The following is an 18733-nucleotide window of genomic DNA, read 5'->3' on the forward strand; positions in this document are numbered from 1 at the left end:
CTACAATTGATGTTAGAAATGGTTACTGCTAATTTTTCTTTTTTTCTAACGTTCCAAAAAAATGGGTCAAAAATATTCAAAAAAATAAAAAAATGAAGTTGATTGCAGTACAAAAGAAGCAGATAGTGTGCAGGCTCATCACAGCACTTTATAATTTATCCTGTGTATGGAGACATATGATTATGAGAGCCTCACTTCTTTTTTATTTTATTATTTTAAAGGGAATCGTTTCTTTTTATGAAGGGATTTTTTTTCTTACACTATTATCACTATTATAAAAGTCAGTGCTAAGACTAATCAACTCAAGTACAATCCATGCAGTAAACAAAGCAATAATAATAATAGTATACTTTGAATGTATGAATGCAGTTTTATATAGTAGCTTTTTTTAAAGTGACCTTTTTAAAGATCCGAGCCATCAAAACACAGTAAAAATGAATTTTGAAGCTCATTTTAATACAAAAAATGAAGATTTTTCCTCATTTTTAAATATGAATGTCTAGTTACTGTATTCAAATCTTGACTTTTTAGTGATTTTACTGAAAAAACTTGTGTTTAACTTTTAATATGTACATAATTTCTGCAGCCTGTGTGCTTATTTTCAGATTTTTTTTGTTTGAGATGGTTCAACTCTACTGGAAATGTAATGAACTGACTTGTATAATAAACACAAGTTCCTCACATCATTTAACTCCAGACTCACTTCATTATAATGCTCAATAGAAATGATGCAAACTTAAATATATATATATATAGTCAAAAGACGATAGAGATTTAATATTTCAGGTACAAGGAAGAAAAATGTTACAATGTTGATCCACAATTATTGTTTTACATTTACAAAATACATCTCACACATATCTCGCTCATATGAGACAAAAAATGGGTCTAAATAAACATCAGAGGGTGAAGATTTAATCTGAGGCCGTGTTCAAAGCAGGAAATTAAAAAAGAGAAGGGGGGGAATAAAAGGGCAGTTCTTCTTTGAGTAACACAGAAGAAGTAGTAAGTCAATCAGTCCAGGAGGAGTTTTATTTTGAAAGGGCTCAACGAGAAAACTGCCTCTTGTCGCTCCTTCCTTTGTTGACGTGCTTGAAGATTCTTGACTTGTGCTGGTTTTTGTTTTTCTGGTAACCGAAACCTCCGCCGCCGCCTCGCTTCTGCATCTTGAAGCCTTTACTGCTGTGCACGTCTGAGAAGGAAGAGCTGGGTTAAGGAAAACAACAAAAACAACTCCTACTGTTTAAAGTCTGAGAGCAGGAATTTATTTTATATTAATACAGAATGGAAATAAAATAAGTTTAATATATAGAGAAATATTAATTAATGGATAATTCTTCATACGTGTATATTATGTGTTTATAAAAGTGTTTATTGATTTCAATGTATATTATACTTTTCAGTTAATTTCTGCTATTTTTGGGTTTTTAAAGAAATCAATATTATTAAATTGTTTTTATTTGCTCTGATCTCTGCAGAGACACCCTTACTGCTGCAAAGCAAGCGTTGGTAAAACTATAGAGCTCATCTACAAACTCAAGTTATTATACATCTTAATTATGATATTGTAATTATTTGGTTTGTTATCACTTCTATGCCGTCATAATATTTTCTGTAATATTGGCTTTAAATAAACTTATTCAGGTTTTCTACCTCTCTCTGCTCTCTCTATACTATCTGCTCTTTGTCATTTTTGTGTAAATTTTAACTTGTGAAAAATAAATTAAGATCAGTATTATGATATTATTATTACAATTTTAAATGTTTGAAATAGTTAATCAATCACACTTAACACCCTAAATGATCTGATGAAGCAGTCCAGAGCTTTAACGTGACTGAATATTGAATTCACACCCAGCAGGAGGCTAAAAACACAACTTTAAATGAGTGATATCAGCAGCACATTATTATTATCATGGTGTGTGGTTGAGTTTTCTGCCCCCTGGTGGTTAAAAATAGACATGATAAATAATTAATTAACACCTGACATGTGGAGGTAAACAGGTAAAGTCACATAACATTTAAATCACTAAATTAGTCTTTTTAATTCGCAATTTGAAGCTAAAATTCACTTTCATGTTGTGTAAATCGACAGGAAAAAGGATACTGAGATCAACGTATGGGGGGACTTTGAAGCCGAAGGACAGCGCCACCATGGGGAGGTTGAGGGTATTGACGCTGTAGATCTGTTTGAGCGAGTGGGAGTCGTAAGCTCTCACGTACGACTTGTAGGCTTCCTGTGCCGACTTGTGGAGGTAGTAGTTCTTCTCGATCAGCTTATCCATCTGAGGAACAAACACACACACACACACAGTTGAGTTTTACATTAAATGAGTCTGTCTTTGAGTTTTATTGGATGAGGAGGAGAAGGAAGAGGAGAAGCAGGAGGAGAAGAAGCAGCAGAAGAAGAAGAAGAAGCAGAGGAAGCAGAAGAAGAAGAAAAAGCAGAAGAGGAAGCAGAAGCAGCAGAAGAAGTAGAAGAAGAAGAAGCAGAAGAAGAAGAAGCCGAGGAAGCAGAAGAAGAAGCAGCAGAAGCAGACGAAGCAGGGGGGGGAGGAGAAGAAGAAGAAGCAGGAGCAGAAGAAGAAGCAGGAGCAGAAGAAGAAGAAGAAGCAGGAGCAGAATAAGAAGAAGAAGCAGGAGCAGAAGAAGAAGAAGAAGCAGGAGCAGAATAAGGAGAAACAGGAGCAGGAGCAGAAGAAGAAGAAGAAGCAGAAGAAGCAGGAGCAGAAGAAAGCAGAAGATGAGGTCACACAGCAGAGAAGCTCTTACTGATAAATACAAAGTTAAATTTAATCAATCCTTAGAAACTAGCTTTAACCATCGTGTCCTTGCAGTTTCCCCTGTGTGAAGAATCAGTGATGATTCCTCTCAAAGAAAACCACAACAGTCTCTGTATGCCTCAGTTGACACCCGATTCATGATGGAGACACTGAGCGGGCAACACATGAAGGCAACGCAGCTTAACTCGGTTTTTAATGAGCGTAAAACAAAACAGGACTTCAAGGAATTAACAGCAGCCTTTAAATATCGAGGAGATCCTTCATTAAATACAACAGCAGGTAAACAAAACTCTAATTAGCATGTTATTAGTTTCTCTATCAATTCATCTGCTGATCAGTTTCTTGCATAATTAATGTCGGTGTCTCTTCCGTCAACTCAAAACTTCACGTGAGCATTTCAGACATTAAAAGAAGTCACAGAAGCAGAAACAGCAGAAGGAGCAGAAGCAGAGGAAGCAGAAGAAGCAGCAGCAGAAGAAGAAGCAGCAGCAGAAGAAGAAGCAGCAGCAGAAGAAGAAGCAGCAGAAGAAGCAGAGGAAGCAGAAGAAGAAACAAGAAGCAGAGGAAGCAGAAGAAGAAGAAGAAGAAGAAGAAGAAGAAGAAGAAGCAGAAGAAGAAGAAGATGATGAAGATGAAGATTTCTTACCTGAGACTGGATATCAGAGATTTTACTCCAGGAGAATTCAAACTCGCTGAGTGGCACCTGAGCAGCAGAGGACAGACGTTAATCACACTGAAGACATTTTAAAGCGTATTAAAATAAAAACTATCATGATGCTTGTTGTTGGGGTTTTTTTTTACCTTGGCCTGTTTGAGGAAGCGCAGGAAGCCGAGCTCTTCTGGTCGGAGGATGAGGAGAGCGTGTCCTTGGCCGTTGATGCCTCGAGCTGTTCTACCAACTCTGTGGATGTACTCCTGTAGACCGACAACAAGGCTTCACATTAATACTCATGTTTATTATTATTATCAGTTTGTCAGTAAAAGTTCATTAAATTCAAGTGTTTGTGAGTTAAGAGCAGAAAATATATGTATGATCATTTGAAGGAGTTTTATTACAATTCAGAGTAGTTAGTTGAAAGAAAAAAGTAATAAATAATACACAGGAAATAAATTATAGTATATTTTTAGGACCTAAAATAAGGTTTTAAACATTTTTAGACTAGATATTAAAACCAATAAATTACTTTAAAACTGAGTTGCAACAATTAGCTGATCCAGCAGAAAATTAAGACCCAACTATTTTTAATAATTGATTTATTATTTAAGTTATTTTGTAAAGAAAAAATACGAAAAGGCTAAATTTGATGTTACCAGCTTCTCAAATATAATAATTTGATTGTTTTTCTTGGTTTCACTTTATAATAAAATAACTATTTTTAGGTTTTAAACTGTTCAGACAGTAATGTGAACGACACATTTCTCACTATTTTCTGACATTTTATACACTAAACAATTGATTTATTAAAGTAAGACCTATTAATAATGAAAATAATTAATTGGTGCAGCCTTTCTGTCTTTCAAAACAAGATTTTTCAAGACGTTATATTCGTCTTTAAGAATGATGTTGATTTTTAAGTTTTCTGATGTTTCACAGACTAAATCATTCAGAAAGTAACTCTTAGATGAATCAGTGTTGAAGTGAATCATTATCTGCAGTAGTGTTGTCACGATACCAAAATGAATACCCACGATACTATACCAGCCAAAGTATCGCGGTTCCGGGTAGTATCACGATACCACAGCCTTTTTTTATTACTATTATTATTTTTATGAAGGTGTATTTACACAAGTTATAATTACTTAATATTGGTTGGTGCATGATAAACATACATTTAATGCATTACATTGTAACTCTGCTGGTTAAGTAAAAAATAATTGCAGTGTACATAAAAAAAATACTTGTGGACCAAAATAATCAGCACAGTCCAACTATAGACAACATAAACTTGAATTAATTACACCGAAACACCAAACCATCGCTTTAAATGCAACAAAGTCCGCTAAAATCATGTTTAATCACGTGTAGAGTGTTAGCGTCTCTACATCTCTCTGCCATCCAGTGTGACTCGTCAGCTCTCAGCCTGTCAGCCGGGACGCTCTCCTGCAGCTGTGAGCAGGAGAGACGCTCTGTGCTGCGAAGTACTTCCGCTGCTGCACAGTGCTGTTCGCCTATTTATCAAAGTTTATGAATATTGTGTTATACGTGTTATAAGTCCAAATTTCCCCTCTCCCCAGATCGCTAGATCGCTGCATGCATGAACGCGTTCACTTTGACAAAAGCGCTTTTGAGTTTGGCCGCGGGAGAATTCGTTTTTATCCGAACAACCAGTTCCGTTACTGAAGCTCTGCTATCATGACGCTCAGGTCCGCTGCTTCTGCTACGATTGTCTGTGTTTTCTGAGTGACTGCAGCTGCAGAGAAGAGATGTGGCGAGCGCCACTGCGCAGGAGCGCAGCACAGCTGTGCTCACAAGCCACATTTGTTTTTACAGAAACTATGAGTCCCGCTGGCACCGTGTTCAACGGTAGTACCGTTGTGTAGTAATTATGGTATAGTGGGCACCGTGACGTTTTGGCACCGCGGTCTACCGTGGGTACCGGTAGACCGTGCAACACTAATCTGCAGGTCTGGATTTTAGTCGTGCTCTATTTAAAAAGACAGCAAACGGGACCTTGGGGTCATCGGGGGGGTCATACTGGACGATCCAGTCCACCTCGGGGATGTCCAGACCTCGAGCCGCCACATCGGTACACAGCAGGATCCCTGAGTCAGCGTTACAGAACTGGAAGAAGGTGGTGGTTCGTTTGGTCTGCTTCTGTTTGCCCTGCGAGGTCAAACACAAAGAGAGAAACATTTCTACAGCAGCTGCTTTTAGGGTGATGAACCACTGATGCATGCTGGGAGACGAGGGGGCGGGTCTTACGTGGATGGCCATGACGGGCAGGTCGATGTAGTTGAGCAGCTCGTAGTGGAATTTAACGGACATGCAAGAGGAGAAGAAGACCATCAGCTTCTTCTTACGGTTCTTCTTCAGGAAGGTGAAGAGCAGCAGGAAACGCTTCTCTGACGGACAAACCACGTAGCCCTGAAACACACAGCAGAGAAGCTCTTACTGACAAATACAAAGTTACATTTAATCCATCCTTAGAAACTAGTAGAGAGCATTGTGTCCTTGCAGTTTCCCCTGTGTGAAGAATCAGTGATGATTCCTCTCAAAGAAAACCACAACAGTCTCTGTATGCCTCAGTTGACACCCGATTCATGATGGAGACACTGAGCGGGCAACACATGAAGGCAACGCAGCTTAACTCTGTTTTTAATGAGCATAAAACAAACAGGACTTCAAGGAATTAACAGCAGCCTTTAAATATCGAGGAGATACAGTGACGTAATGGCGTGGCTCCTTGCCGGTGGAAAAGCAACAGGTTCATAGTAAGAGGTGCTTGGATTAGCACCAACTGAGCACTGGTTCTAGCACTAGCGCCGAACCAGCACTGGCTCCAGCTCGGTGGAAAAGGGGATATGAGAGGTGTAGCGGAGGTGTTACCTGCTCCAGACCGTCCACTGTGGCATTGTCTTTGTTGTCGTCCACGCCGACGTAGAGCGGCTCCTTCTTCAGAGAGATACGAGCCAAGTCCTCCACCTTACGGGTCTGAGTGGCTGAGAACAGCATCGTCTGCCTCCGCTCTGAGATTCACACACAGATAAAAGACATTAAAAACTGTGAGTAAAGTTTCCTAGACGCAGATTTACTTTAAAACATAATTGATCCTTAGAAACTAGCTTTAACCATCGTGTCCTTGCAGTTTCCCCTGTGTGAAGAATCAGTGATGATTCCTCTCAAAGAAAACCACAACAGTCTCTGTATGCCTCAGTTGACACCCGATTCATGATGGAGACACTGAGCGGGCAACACATGAAGGCAACGCAGCGTAACACAAACAGGTTTATCTGACCTGAATATAATACGAGGGTTATTGCAGCTATTTAAAAGACATAATAGTAAAGTGTCATGGAGGTGTGACACTTTATATCCAATAAATGAAACTTAAATTAAGTGATATTAATATATTATTATATCATTGGCTCCAGTTATTATCACTAAACCGTTGAAGTGTCCCTTTAAAACACATTTTATTAGGGAAAAAACTTTTTAATGTATTTTAAGAATGATTGTATATATCTAATGTAATTTCTGTATACTGTAAGTCTGTTATTGGGGAGCCAAAGACAGTTTTCCAATAAAATAAAGTTATATTCTATTCTAAATACGTACTTGGCAGCAGTTTGATGATCTGTTTCAGTTCTTCCTCGAAGCCGACCTCCAAGATACGATCGGCCTCGTCTATAATCAGACACTGAAGGTTCTTGAACATGAATCCAGGCGTATTCTGAGGACACACACACACACAAAAGCCAGTGTTTAAATTTAGTATTAACCCTCCTGTTGTCCTCGAGTCAAGGAAGGAAGGAAGGAAAGGAGGGAAGGAGGGAGGGAGGAAGGAAGGAAAGAAGGACAGAGGAAAAAAGAAGGGGGGAAGGTAGGAGGGAAGGGGGAAAAAAGAGAGAAGGAAGGAAGGAGGGAGGGAAGGAAGGAAGAAAGGGGGATATATATATATATATAATAAAAGAATAGTAACATAATGTCAGCTGACCTGCAGGTGGTCCAGCAGTCGTCCGGGCGTCGCCACCAGGATGTTCACCCCGTTAGCGAGTTTCTGAGCCTCGGCCGAGCGGTTGCTTCCTCCCATGATGAGGCCGAAGGTGTGAACGTGATGAGTCATCAGCTCCTTCATCACTCCGTACGTCTGCATCGCCAACTCACGAGTAGGAGAGAGAATCACCACACCCGTACCTGAGAAGAGGAGGAGGAAGTGGAGGATAGATGAGTTTTTACATCCATCATTCAGATTGATGCAGGAAGTAAAACCAGATATGAAACATTGGGGTTATTACCGTTCCTGGGCATGAACTTGAGTTTGTAGATGAGCTCTATAGACGGGATGAGGAAGGCTAACGTTTTACCGCTGCCGGTCTTTGCAGCAGCCAGAACGTCCCTGCAGAGATCAGAGGAAAACATGTTTAACCCTTACATTAAACAGCCATGAAAATAAACTGTTCTGTATAGAGCCATTTTTCAGTGGAATAAGTTGTAAAGGTGTAATTGGTTGTATTTATTTTAACATGGACCCCAGGAAGAGTAGCTGTTGCCTGGGTAACAGCTAATGGAGATCCAAATAAACTAAACTATTCAGGGTCTAATCTGACCACATTTATATATTTAAGAGATGAAAAAACATGTTAACAACCTGATGATTTATCCTCATGTAACCCTGAATATATGGACATATGTATTAGTATTCTATTAATCTATATTTTTTAACTTTCTAGAAATGTTTTTAATGCAGCTGATACACATTTTTGTTGAATTTGACTCAAAAAACACCACTCAAAAATACTGTTTATTCACATTTTATATAATTAAATGGAAGCGTTATGTACTCAGGTGTTAATCCATTATATATATATATATATATATATGTTGTGTTTGTAAATATTTTAAAAGCATAAAAAACACAATAATCCACTCTCTCTACTCCCAAATTCAAGTTTGAAATTATGTATGAAGACTATTACTATTATGATTTTAGTCCAAAATTAATCCCACTGATTAGAAACTGAACCAGACTTCCTACAGGGTTTAAAGTCAGTATAAAAAGACTCTGTGGAGAACGGGGGGATTCTTACCTTCCCTCCAGCAGGGGACGAATACTTTTGTGCTGGATCTCTGTCATGTGTTCAAAGCCCATCTCCTTCACGGCTTTCAGCGTGTGTTCACTCACCAGCTCAGAGAGAGAGGCGAAGGAAGTGTCCTCAAACGCTCCTGAGACACAAAATCAACAGTTTCTGATAAATAGAAAGTTACATTTAAATCCATCCTTAGAAACTAGCTTTAACCATTGTGTCCTTGCAGTTTCCCCTGTGTGAAGAATCAGTGATGATTCCTCTTAAAGAAAACCACAACAGTCTCTGTATGCCTCAGTTGACACCCGATTCATGATGGAGACACTGAGCGGGCAACACATGAAGGCAACGCAGCTCAACTCTGATTTTAATGAGCGTAAAACAAACAAGACTTCAAGGAATTAACAGCAGCCTTTAAATATCGAGGAGATCCTTCATTAAATGCACAAGCAGGACATCAAAACCATTAATTACTAGGCTTTACGCTGATCTGATGGGCTATATCGGATCGGCCGATATTTAGCATTTTATGCAATTAGTGAGATTGGCTGTAATGTCTTAATTCGCCGATCCGATCAATGTCGTCATGTTGAAGCTTTTTGCAGATGCTCCCGTTACATTGATTACAGATGGCTTGTGTTTTATCTGTCTCATTTACTCCGAAGAAGTTCCACAACGACATGTTTGTTTAATCCGACAGTTAGTTTTGAGCCCTGTCATGAATGTGACGGACAATAAAGTTTTTTGAATCTTGAATCATCAGCTATCGGATTCAAACAAACATGTGTGTGTTGTGGGCAGACAGATAAAACACAAGCTATTTAACAATCTGTGCAACACTAAAGAACCTTGTGGGGAAGCATCTGCAAAATGTTTCAACAGCACAAATGTATCTGGATAGGGAACACGAGGAGGATAAGAAACGGAGCGTGGACAAGGAAGACGTGATCGGATCAGTGATCGGTTTATTTAAACTCACTATTTGGTGATCGGCCCCAAAAATCCTGATCGTGTAAAGCCTATTAATCAGCATGTAATTAGTTTCACTATCAATTCATCTGCTGATCATTTGCTTGCATAATTAATGTCAGTTTCACTTCCATCAACATGTGAGTATTTCAGACATTAAATAAGTCACATTACTGACTTCATTTATCAGTTTCAGTATCTGCTTTTCATCATTCAGTCATGACAGAAACACAGTGGACAAAGATGCAACGATCATGTGATATTTGGCTCTTAGTTTGAAACAAATTAAATGCTTTAACTGATCTGATAAAGTTCAATGTTGAAACCTCCAAACTTCAGCTTCAGTCTCTGATTGGCTGGTATTGCGAGACTAAAACAAACAAACTGAATCATCTTTTTATTTATTAATTATTTTTACAGCTGAACTTTTTATAGCAGACTTTAAATGCTTCTTCTTATCTTTATATTACTCTTTATATTACAGCCAGAACTATAATAAACAGACTGTGTGTCCAGTACCTGTTAATCCAGCTGGTAGCTCAGGTTGCTCTCCCTCTTCACCATCTTCCTCTTCATCATCATCATCATCATCCTCCTCCTCCTCCCCATCTTCCTCTTCATCATCATCATCATCATCATCATCGTCGTCGTCGTCTTCATCTGCAGCTTCCTCTGGTTCATCAGCAGCCTGCTCCTTACCATTAGCTGCTTCTACCTCTTCTTCATCCTCCTCCTCCTCCTCCTCTTCATCATCTTTCACTGTTTTGGTCTTCTTCTCAGCTAGGATGAAGATGATGAAGATGATGAAGACATTTAATCATCACAGCAAAAATAACTCATTAATTCAAAGTTAAATAAACTCCTGTAGTTGTTACCTGGTGACTCAGCTGTGTCTGTTAGCTTCCTTTTCTTCTTCTTCTTCTTTAGTTGAGTGTCGTCCGTGTCGGCCTGTACGTCCATCGGGACGCCATTCTGCTTCTTCTTCTTCTGCTGCAGCTGCTTCTTCTTCTTGGGCTCAGTTTGTGTCTGACAGGCTGGTTCTTCACAGCACTCATCCTTCAGCCTGTTTGTGTTTACTGTCAAAAACACATTAAAAACAACATTTATCATAACGTAGGAATGTAAAATGTATAGCAGGTTTATTTGACAGGATATAAAAGCAGCACATGGCTAAATAAAAATACATTTAAATAAGATTAAAAGTGTTAAAATACAATAAAATAGAGTCAAACAGAAAAGTTAATTATTATTATCACTACACTAGTATGAATGTACTATAATATATTTAATAACATATTGTCATAAGTGAACATTGTACACTCCACAAATAGTTTGTTATAGTTATGTCAGTAGTCTGTATTATATATTATATTTGAGCTAGTTAATATAATTGTTCATTTTAGTTACTTGGTTATAATGTCATTTTAAGTGACATAAATTAATCTAAAGTTGTAGCTGAAGAACCAGGAAACGTGGAAAAATCAGATAACAGCTTTGCTATGAATCATGATTAAGCTACTTAGGATTTTAAAATGTGTATTCATATTAATGTAAGTTCGTATAAAGTTAATAATTTGAGATTTTTTTTGAGCTGCTGAGTTTGAGAAAAAAATACATTTTAAGTGACAGAAATATGCTAATAATCTAAAGTTTTAGCTTAAAAGCACCTAAATCGGATAGTTAATGTAATTAATGCACTATACTGCTACTAAATACACACAATAATAAAGTACTAATGAACTATAATATAATTAATATTATCGTTTAAGATAGTTAAATTAGTGAATAGCACGTTTTAGTTACATCAGTCTGTATTTATACATTTATTAATCATACTTTTTTCATACTCTAGTGTTATATTTGAACTAGTTATTGTACTAATTATACACATTTTAGCCTTTAATTAAATCTGTTTATCGTATTTATTTAGTTAAAACGTGTCGTGAGGAGCTAACGTAGCTTAGCTTAGCAAAAGAAAGATAGAAAAATAAAGAAATAAAACAAATCAAACAAACAACAGCTGTGTATTTTCACTCTGTCAGTACTAACCTGTCTCTTCGTCTTCTGTTTTCGTCCTTAGTTGTTTTCTTTCTTTGTTTTTATCGTTTCTTTTCTGTATTTTCTTGCGGAGCAGTTTCATCTGCAGGTCCGCCATGGTTACACACGTGTCTGAGCGAGGAGATCAGGACCCCTGCAGACAGGTAGCAGAGAGATGCCTGAGTGAAAATCTAACGCGAAGGACCACTAACACCGCAAGTAAAACAGCGGCGATTTTAAATCCTTTGCTCCTAAATCATCCCTAAATTTAATCTCAGCACCCCTAAAAATAAGTAAGGGCTTGAGGCCGTACTCGCTGCTAAGATTGCCTCAACAAAGTACTGAGTAAAGGGTGTGAATACTTATGTACATGCAATATTTCAGTTTTTTATTTTTAATAAATTTGCAAACATTTCTAAACAAAACCTTTTTGGCTTTGTCACTATGGGATATTGTGTGTAGTTTGATGAGAAAAAATGAATTTAATTAATTTTGGAATAAGGCTCTCTATCTATCTATCTAGCTATCTAGCTAGACACTACATAATGGTAGAATTTTTAGTTGATGTGATGGCAGCTGTCATTTGAGAGGTTTTCAGTAGATATTTTAATATTTTTGAGATTATGCTTGGTGATGAAGGTACTATGTTTAAAGAACAAACTGATACAGACATAAGACACCTGAAATAACTATTTTATTTCTTCTATGAATGTTTTCCACAAGTGTTCATCCAGTGAATTAACTATTTAAACATTATACTTATCTGTAGTGGTGCCTGTTAAATTAATTTACACCAGTTTCCTAAAAATATCACAACAATCACTTACAAGTCAGAAGACCTTTTAAAGTGAAGATATGCATGACAGATATCTAAAATGTTGCAAACTGCCTTTAATTGATTGACATTGATTTGAACAAAGATCAGGTTGGGAGGTAAACAGCTTGCATAAGATAGCTGATGTGCTTGCATCATTTTTCCTTTTGCATTTTTAGATTTTTATCTCACAGCTAATTTAACTGGCAGTAAAATGAGCTCCAGTTCACATGCTTCACATCATATGTAAAACTACAGTGGTCTACATTTGCACATACAATAGTGTTTGCTTTACAAAAACTCATAAACTGTTAAGAAACAATGTAAATAAAACTAAATCTATTATGTGTTATGTGCATCGTGACACAACAGCACTTTAATGCATCACTTACTGATAGCTGAATATTTCATCATTATACTGAATGTGTTAGACTCCACAAAATCACTCATCCATCCATCCATCCATCCATCCATCCATCCAAAATCACTCATAACGACACTAAAAACAGAAGCAAAGCCATAGAAACCTGTCAAATGTACTACTTCTAAACTATTACAGAGTGTCACATCTTCTGTTTCAGGCACAGTCTACCCTCCCTGAAGCATCTATGGCCTCCTTTTTCTCATGATTAGTGACACCAATCTGGAAATGGGGTCAGAGGTTGTACTTTTGGAAAATAAGCAAACTTCCAAGCAAAAAATATCTTTGAAATGACAAGTCTACTCTTCTTATAAAGGTTAGATTTGGTTCCTCTGGTGTTAATCTGAGCTCTCCAAACTTAACCCTCTATTATCTAGCATGTACAGCTTGCATCAATCACGTTAATCCTAACATGACTTACCTGTAAATCATATTTTAACAGAATTAACTGGTGTTCATTAACCCTTACATACTGTTTGACCCAAATACTTTTTCTTTTAGCCTGAAATTTGACGCCTTCCCCTAATGTGACCCATACTAAAAGGGATATACTGTATATATATATATGTCAACCATATACAAGAAGTCTTGACATTTAATACAATTTGTTGAGATAGTTCTCGTTTTATGGTAACATTGGACCATAATATAGTTTTTTTTAATCATAATACTGTAGCTACAGAATAAACTCTCTCTGCTCTCTGAAAGCTTCATTAAGGATAAATCATGTTTATCTGTGACTGATTAGATCTTTATGAATGATTTGTGGTTCAGAAGTTTGATATAGAGACTGATTATGTGAGGAAGCACTGTGATGGGTCAGAATATAAACAGTATGTGAGGGTTGAATTATACATGCATTTTATACATGGAGTGATTCCAGCTCTATTAGAGACATGCAAACATTCATTCATGTGAATAATGAGAATTCAAACCAGCCCAGTCTTTAACTTTTTTTATTTTGGAAAAGTGCTGTCTCTACAAATGCTACTTTCTGTGCTAGCTTTGGGTTTTCACCTTAATTTACTGATTTGAAAAAAAAAAAAATCCTAAAATTAAAACTGTCATGTGCAGAAATCCAAACAGTTCATGTAATGTAACAGAGAATACGAACACTGCCACCTGCTGGTCACAGGAGGGAACTACCAATATTTAATCTCTCATTGTCTACAGACTTTATTTCAGCTTCTTTGTATCTCATGGCACATTAACCAACCAGTTAACTTATATAGAAACAAAACAACACTCAAATTAAAACAGAAAACATCTTCTTTGGCATCTTTGGCATCTGACTTCTAGTTTTCCAGCTTTGAACATCTTTACAACATGAAAGAACAAAAGTTACCTCGCTAAAGGTACAGAACAAATATCAACTAGAAAAGGCAAAGATTTGTGAGAAACATACATCTTATTGTTTTAACCCTCCTGTTGTCCTCGAAGGAAGGAAAGGAGGGCGGGAGGAAGGAAAGAAGGACAGAGGAAAGAAGGAAGGTAATGGGGAGGGAAGAAGGGAGGAAGGAATGAAGGAAGGAAGGAAGGAAGAAAGGAAGGAAAGAAATGGGGAGGAAAGAAAGAGAGAGGGAGGAAGGAAGGAAGGAAGGAAGGAAGTGAGGAAGGAAGGAAGGAAGGAAGGAAGAAAGGAAGAGGACATAAGAAGGAAGGAAAGAAGGAAAGAAGGAAGGAAGGAAGGAAGGAAGGAAGGAAGGAAGGAAGGAAGGAACAGTCAAAACAGACGGGGTCAATTTGACAAAAAACATACATCTTATGTTTTAACCCTCCTGTTGTCCTCGAGTCAAGGAAGGAAGGATGGAAGGGAGGGAGGAAGAAGGAAGGAAAGGAGGGAGGAAGGAAGGAAGGAAAGAAGGACAGAGGAAAGAAGGAAGGTAATGGGGAGGGACGAAGGAAGGAAAGAAGGAAGGAAGGAAGGAAGGAAGGAAAGAAATGGGGAGGAAAGAAAGAGAGAGGGAGGAAGGAAGGAAGGAAAGAAGTGAGGAAGGAAGGAAGGAAGGAAGGGAGGGAGGAAAGAAGGAAGGAAGGAAGGAAGGGAGGAAGGAAAGAAGGAAGGTAATGGGGAGGGAGGGAGGAAGGTAATGGGAAGGAAGGAAGGAAGGAAGGAAGGTAATGGGGAGGAAGGAAGGAAGGAAGGAAGGACGGAAGAGTCAAAACAGACGGGGTCAATTTGACCCGGGAAGATGACACAAAGGCAGGAAAGTCTCTCTGCTCTGATCTCTCCTGTTAGATATTATTTAATTAATTGACTTTAAGACCTTTTATCCTCATTACTACCTTGTATTTCTTAACCAGTATCAATATAATTAATTTCTGGAACCTTTTTACAAAGTGCTACAAAGTGAAAATAAGGTAAAAATAACATGTCTTGACTGGAAAAGAGGTCAATAAACAACTGGAACTGTGCTCCACGTCTTGAATAGTCTTCGAACCTTCACCTACTCACTGAATCGACTGTAATCAGGAGGATTTCTATTTGAAATGTCAAACCATCGGAGGCGTCTCCTCCTCAATCTTCACCGCATGTGGCTCTGTCTCAGTTTTGATCTCAGAAGCTTGAATCATAGCCTGAGCGATGCTTTCGTTCACTCCCTCCAGCGCTTCGCCTTGCTGGACGGGCTGCAGCAGCATTATCTGACTCCTGGACGTCTTCCTCATGTGCTTCACCTCTTCCCATCTCTGCATCCTCCTTCCCATCTCCGACCCTTTGCTCTTCCTCCTCATATATCTTTGCCTCCAGGAAGAGTTCGACGGTGAGTATGGCGGCTGCTGCTGCTGCTGGAGCCTGGAGGAGCTTTGGAAAAGAGCGCCTTCTCTAATTGAGGGGATGAACGGCACTCGAACGCATCTTCTCTGCACGTCTTCCTCCACCGCTTTGAACACCAGGTCAGTGATATCTCGGCGGAGTCTCATGAGCACGATAGGATCTTTAATCTGACGCATATCCACCAACATTACCTCTGCAAACTGCTGTAATATGTCGTATTTGGATGTCGGGTTTGGAGCAGCCGTGTGATCGGGCTGATCGAGCGGAGAACCTTCGTCGTGATTGTGGCGGTCGCAGCTCAAAGACACAACTTCTGTGACTTGAGGCTGTGAGTTCGGACAGTGCTGGGGAGCGGGGTTCGATGGGGAGGAGGTTACTAATTGAAGCTCCTCGTTCGGGTCTCGTCCGCCAGCGTCAGCGTCCAACGGGCTGCTGAATGTGCTTCCCATCTCCTGGTCGACACTTCCTTCAGTCTCCAGCTCCTCCTCCTCCTCGTCCTCCTGATCGTCAAACTTGTCCTCCTGCAAAAAATAAAGAAGTTAGAAGCATTAACCCTCCTGTCGTCCTCCCGAGTCTAATTGACCCTGTCTGTTTTGACCCTTCCTTCCTTCCTTCCTTCCTTCCGTCTTTCCTCCCTCCCTCCTTCTCTCTTTCCTCTATCTCCCTTTCTTCCTCCCTCCCTCCTTCTCTCTTTCTTTCCTCCATCCTCCCTCCTTTCCTTCCTTCCTTTCTTCCTTCCCTCCTTCCTTCCTCCTCACCCCCCTTTCTTCCTTCTTCCTTCCCTCTTCCCTTCCTTCCTTCCTTGACTCGAGGACAACAGGAGGGTTAAAAACATCACCCGGACTGCCTTCTTCCACCTCAAAAACATCTCCAGACTCCGCCCATCACTGTCCCAATCCAGCACTGAAATCCTGGTACATTCATTTGTCACTTCCCGCCTTGACTACTGACTACCCTGATCTAGCCCCTTTCTGACCTCTGCGACCTCCTCCAGGACTACAGCCCCTCCCGCACCTTCCGTTCAACCTCTGCTGGTCTATTAACCCTAACCCCACATCACGCCTCAACACCATGGGTGCCCGAGCCTTCAGCTGCTCGGCACCCAGACTATGGAGGCCCCCCCCCCCACACACACACATAAGACAGTCAGACTCCATCACCACATTCAAATCCAAACTCAAAACACACCTGTTCAAACTGTCATACTCACTTTAACACTTGTTTTTAGGTTTTTTTAGTTTGATGTCTGGTCTTGTGTTCGTTTATCGGTTTCGACTTACCAAGTACAAATCACCTCGTCTACGGACGATGTAAGGCCTCAGAAAATCCAGTTTCTCCCTCAGCATCCTTTGTTGGAAGGTGTTGACCCTCTCTGGATGCCACAACAGCCTCCCATACTGAGTGCGGAGCGATCTGGATCTTCTCTCAACATCAGCTACTGTGAGGAAAAAGGAGACGATGCAAAAAGTGACTGAATAGCAGCAATTATGTGGTAAAGAAGAAGAATAAAGCTACGACTTTTCGTTATCAATGAATCTGTTGATTATTTTCTTAATTGGCTGATGAGTTGCTTCGTCCATAAAATGTCAAAAAGTCTCAAAACCTAAGATGACACTCATTTGATTATGAAATTAGTTGGTGATTAATTTAATAATCAAGTCGATTCATTTATACATCACACTTATAAAAGTTGACTAATGTATTTTATAGAGACTAAATGAAACTAGAGGCAGAGTTATGAGGATCAAGGGGAAAATAAATAAAAATGACTGCAGTATTTTAATATTATGGTATTGATATTTTTACTTAACCCTCCTGTCTGTTGTCCTCGGGTCAAGGAAGGACAGAAGGAAGGACAGGAGGAAGGAAGAAAAGAAGTAAGGAGGAAAAGAGGAAGGAAGTAAAGAGAGAAGGAAGGAATTTAGGAGAGAAGGAAGGAAGGAAAGGAGTAAGGAGGGAGGGAGGAAGGAGGAAGGAAGCAAAGAAGGAAGGATGGAAGGAGGAGGGAGCAAAGAAAGAAAGAAATTGATTTTATGGTCAGAGTGGAAAAAACTCCGAAACAGCAGAAAAGTTGGAATTACTTTTCTGAAGTTTTCATACTAATCAAAGTTGTAAAGAATAAACTATTTTTTGTTTTAATGTTTTTTTAAGCCTGTTTTTTTTCGATTTGTGAAAGTTAACCAACATCACAGTTAACCAACTCCACCCTCTTTTCCCAAATATGGTCACTTCTGGCTCCAAAAATCCAAGAAGGCGATGGTCAAAATGCAAAATTAAGACTTCAAAACTGCACTCCTTAAAGCAAATAGTAGATAAATAACTTATTTTAAAAGGTAAAAAAACACAAATATGCTTAATTATACACTCATTAAAACACATTTGTGAACATTATATCTCATTTCTGCCTAGTTTATCCCACTAGATGCCACTAAATCTCACACACTGCTCCTTTAAAGTGATCTGAGCACAACCCTGCAGGTCACTGAATCTGCCAGGTCACCAAATCCATCATAACACCGGTGTCACATCTCACCTGGCTTCCCAATGGACACAGCAAACTCTGTCCACAGCTTAGTCTTCAGGTGTTTGTCGTAGTAAGTCTCCAGAGAGGAATTAAAGAGACATTCGTGTTTCCTCCAGAAGTCAATGAGCATGTTGTCCATGGTTGGACCCCAGTGAGGACCCCTGATCTGACCACGGAAATGTGTCATAGTCGGTGCAGAAAGTCACGTTTCTGATCATAATATAACTAAAGGCTGTTGGTGTTATTTAAAGGTTTTACTTCTTTAGTTTTAGATGCATCTTCTTCTTCTTCTTCTTGTCCCTCTTTTTCTTCTTACTCTTTTAGTTTAACTTGCAGATTACAAACCAACATTTAAAGTGCATGCTGCCCTCTACTGTATGGGAGTGTGCATGACTTTAAACAAGAAAAAACAATATATATATAAAGATGTTATAATACTTTAGATATTAGACCTGTTTAGACCTTTTTGATAAACCTGCTATTTTATTATTTTTATTATTCTATATTTTTATATTTTTATCTATTTTTTAATCAAGTTTTAGTCTACTTTTTATTAAACTTTATCTCACTTTTATTTTGTATTTTTAATCTATTTTAACCTATAGTTTTTTTTAACTCTAAGTTTTAATAAACCTTTTCTCTTATTCTATCTTATTTTACTTAT

The 18733-nt window shown here is 38.7% G+C and overlaps 2 protein-coding genes across 2 annotated transcripts; both read right to left on the reverse strand.

Moving 5' to 3' along the window:
• Positions 1–753: 753 nt before the first annotated feature.
• Positions 754–11652, reverse strand: ddx18 (DEAD (Asp-Glu-Ala-Asp) box polypeptide 18). The gene is made up of 14 exons (XM_053328181.1): positions 11547–11652; positions 10373–10573; positions 10017–10277; positions 8532–8667; positions 7740–7840; positions 7439–7638; positions 7060–7174; positions 6331–6470; positions 5707–5868; positions 5455–5607; positions 3585–3698; positions 3430–3486; positions 2108–2285; positions 754–1192 (listed from the first exon to the last, which is right to left on the reverse strand). The coding sequence occupies exons 1-14, from the start codon at positions 11650–11652 to the stop codon at positions 1047–1049; spliced, it is 2070 nt and encodes a 689-aa protein (XP_053184156.1). The 3' UTR covers positions 754–1046.
• A 3564-nt stretch (positions 11653–15216) lies between these two features.
• LOC128368310 (uncharacterized) lies at positions 15217–18256 on the reverse strand. Its single transcript, XM_053329101.1, has 3 exons — positions 18079–18256; positions 16826–16983; positions 15217–16066 (listed from the first exon to the last, which is right to left on the reverse strand). Exons 1-3 carry the CDS (start codon positions 18254–18256, stop codon positions 15263–15265), a joined length of 1140 nt encoding a protein of 379 aa, XP_053185076.1. The 3' UTR covers positions 15217–15262.
• Positions 18257–18733: the final 477 nt, after the last annotated feature.

This window comes from Scomber japonicus, chromosome 11 (assembly GCF_027409825.1).
Source record: "Scomber japonicus isolate fScoJap1 chromosome 11, fScoJap1.pri, whole genome shotgun sequence".
NCBI lineage: Eukaryota > Metazoa > Chordata > Actinopteri > Scombriformes > Scombridae > Scomber > Scomber japonicus.

Coding starts and splice junctions, on each gene's coding strand:
- ddx18 (XM_053328181.1), bottom strand. CDS start 11,652: ATGGCGGACCTGCAGATGAAACTGCTCCGCAAGAAAATACAGAAAAGA. Junction 7,841..8,531: donor CGTCCCCTGCTGGAGGGAAG/GTAAGAATCCCC, acceptor TGATCTCTGCAG/GGACGTTCTGGCTGCTGCAA. Junction 3,699..5,454: donor ACCCCCCCGATGACCCCAAG/GTCCCGTTTGCT, acceptor GTCGGTCTACAG/GAGTACATCCACAGAGTTGG.
- LOC128368310 (XM_053329101.1), bottom strand. CDS start 18,256: ATGACACATTTCCGTGGTCAGATCAGGGGTCCTCACTGGGGTCCAACC. Junction 16,984..18,078: donor TGTGTCCATTGGGAAGCCAG/GTGAGATGTGAC, acceptor TTTTCCTCACAG/TAGCTGATGTTGAGAGAAGA. Junction 16,067..16,825: donor GACGAGGTGATTTGTACTTG/GTAAGTCGAAAC, acceptor TATTTTTTGCAG/GAGGACAAGTTTGACGATCA.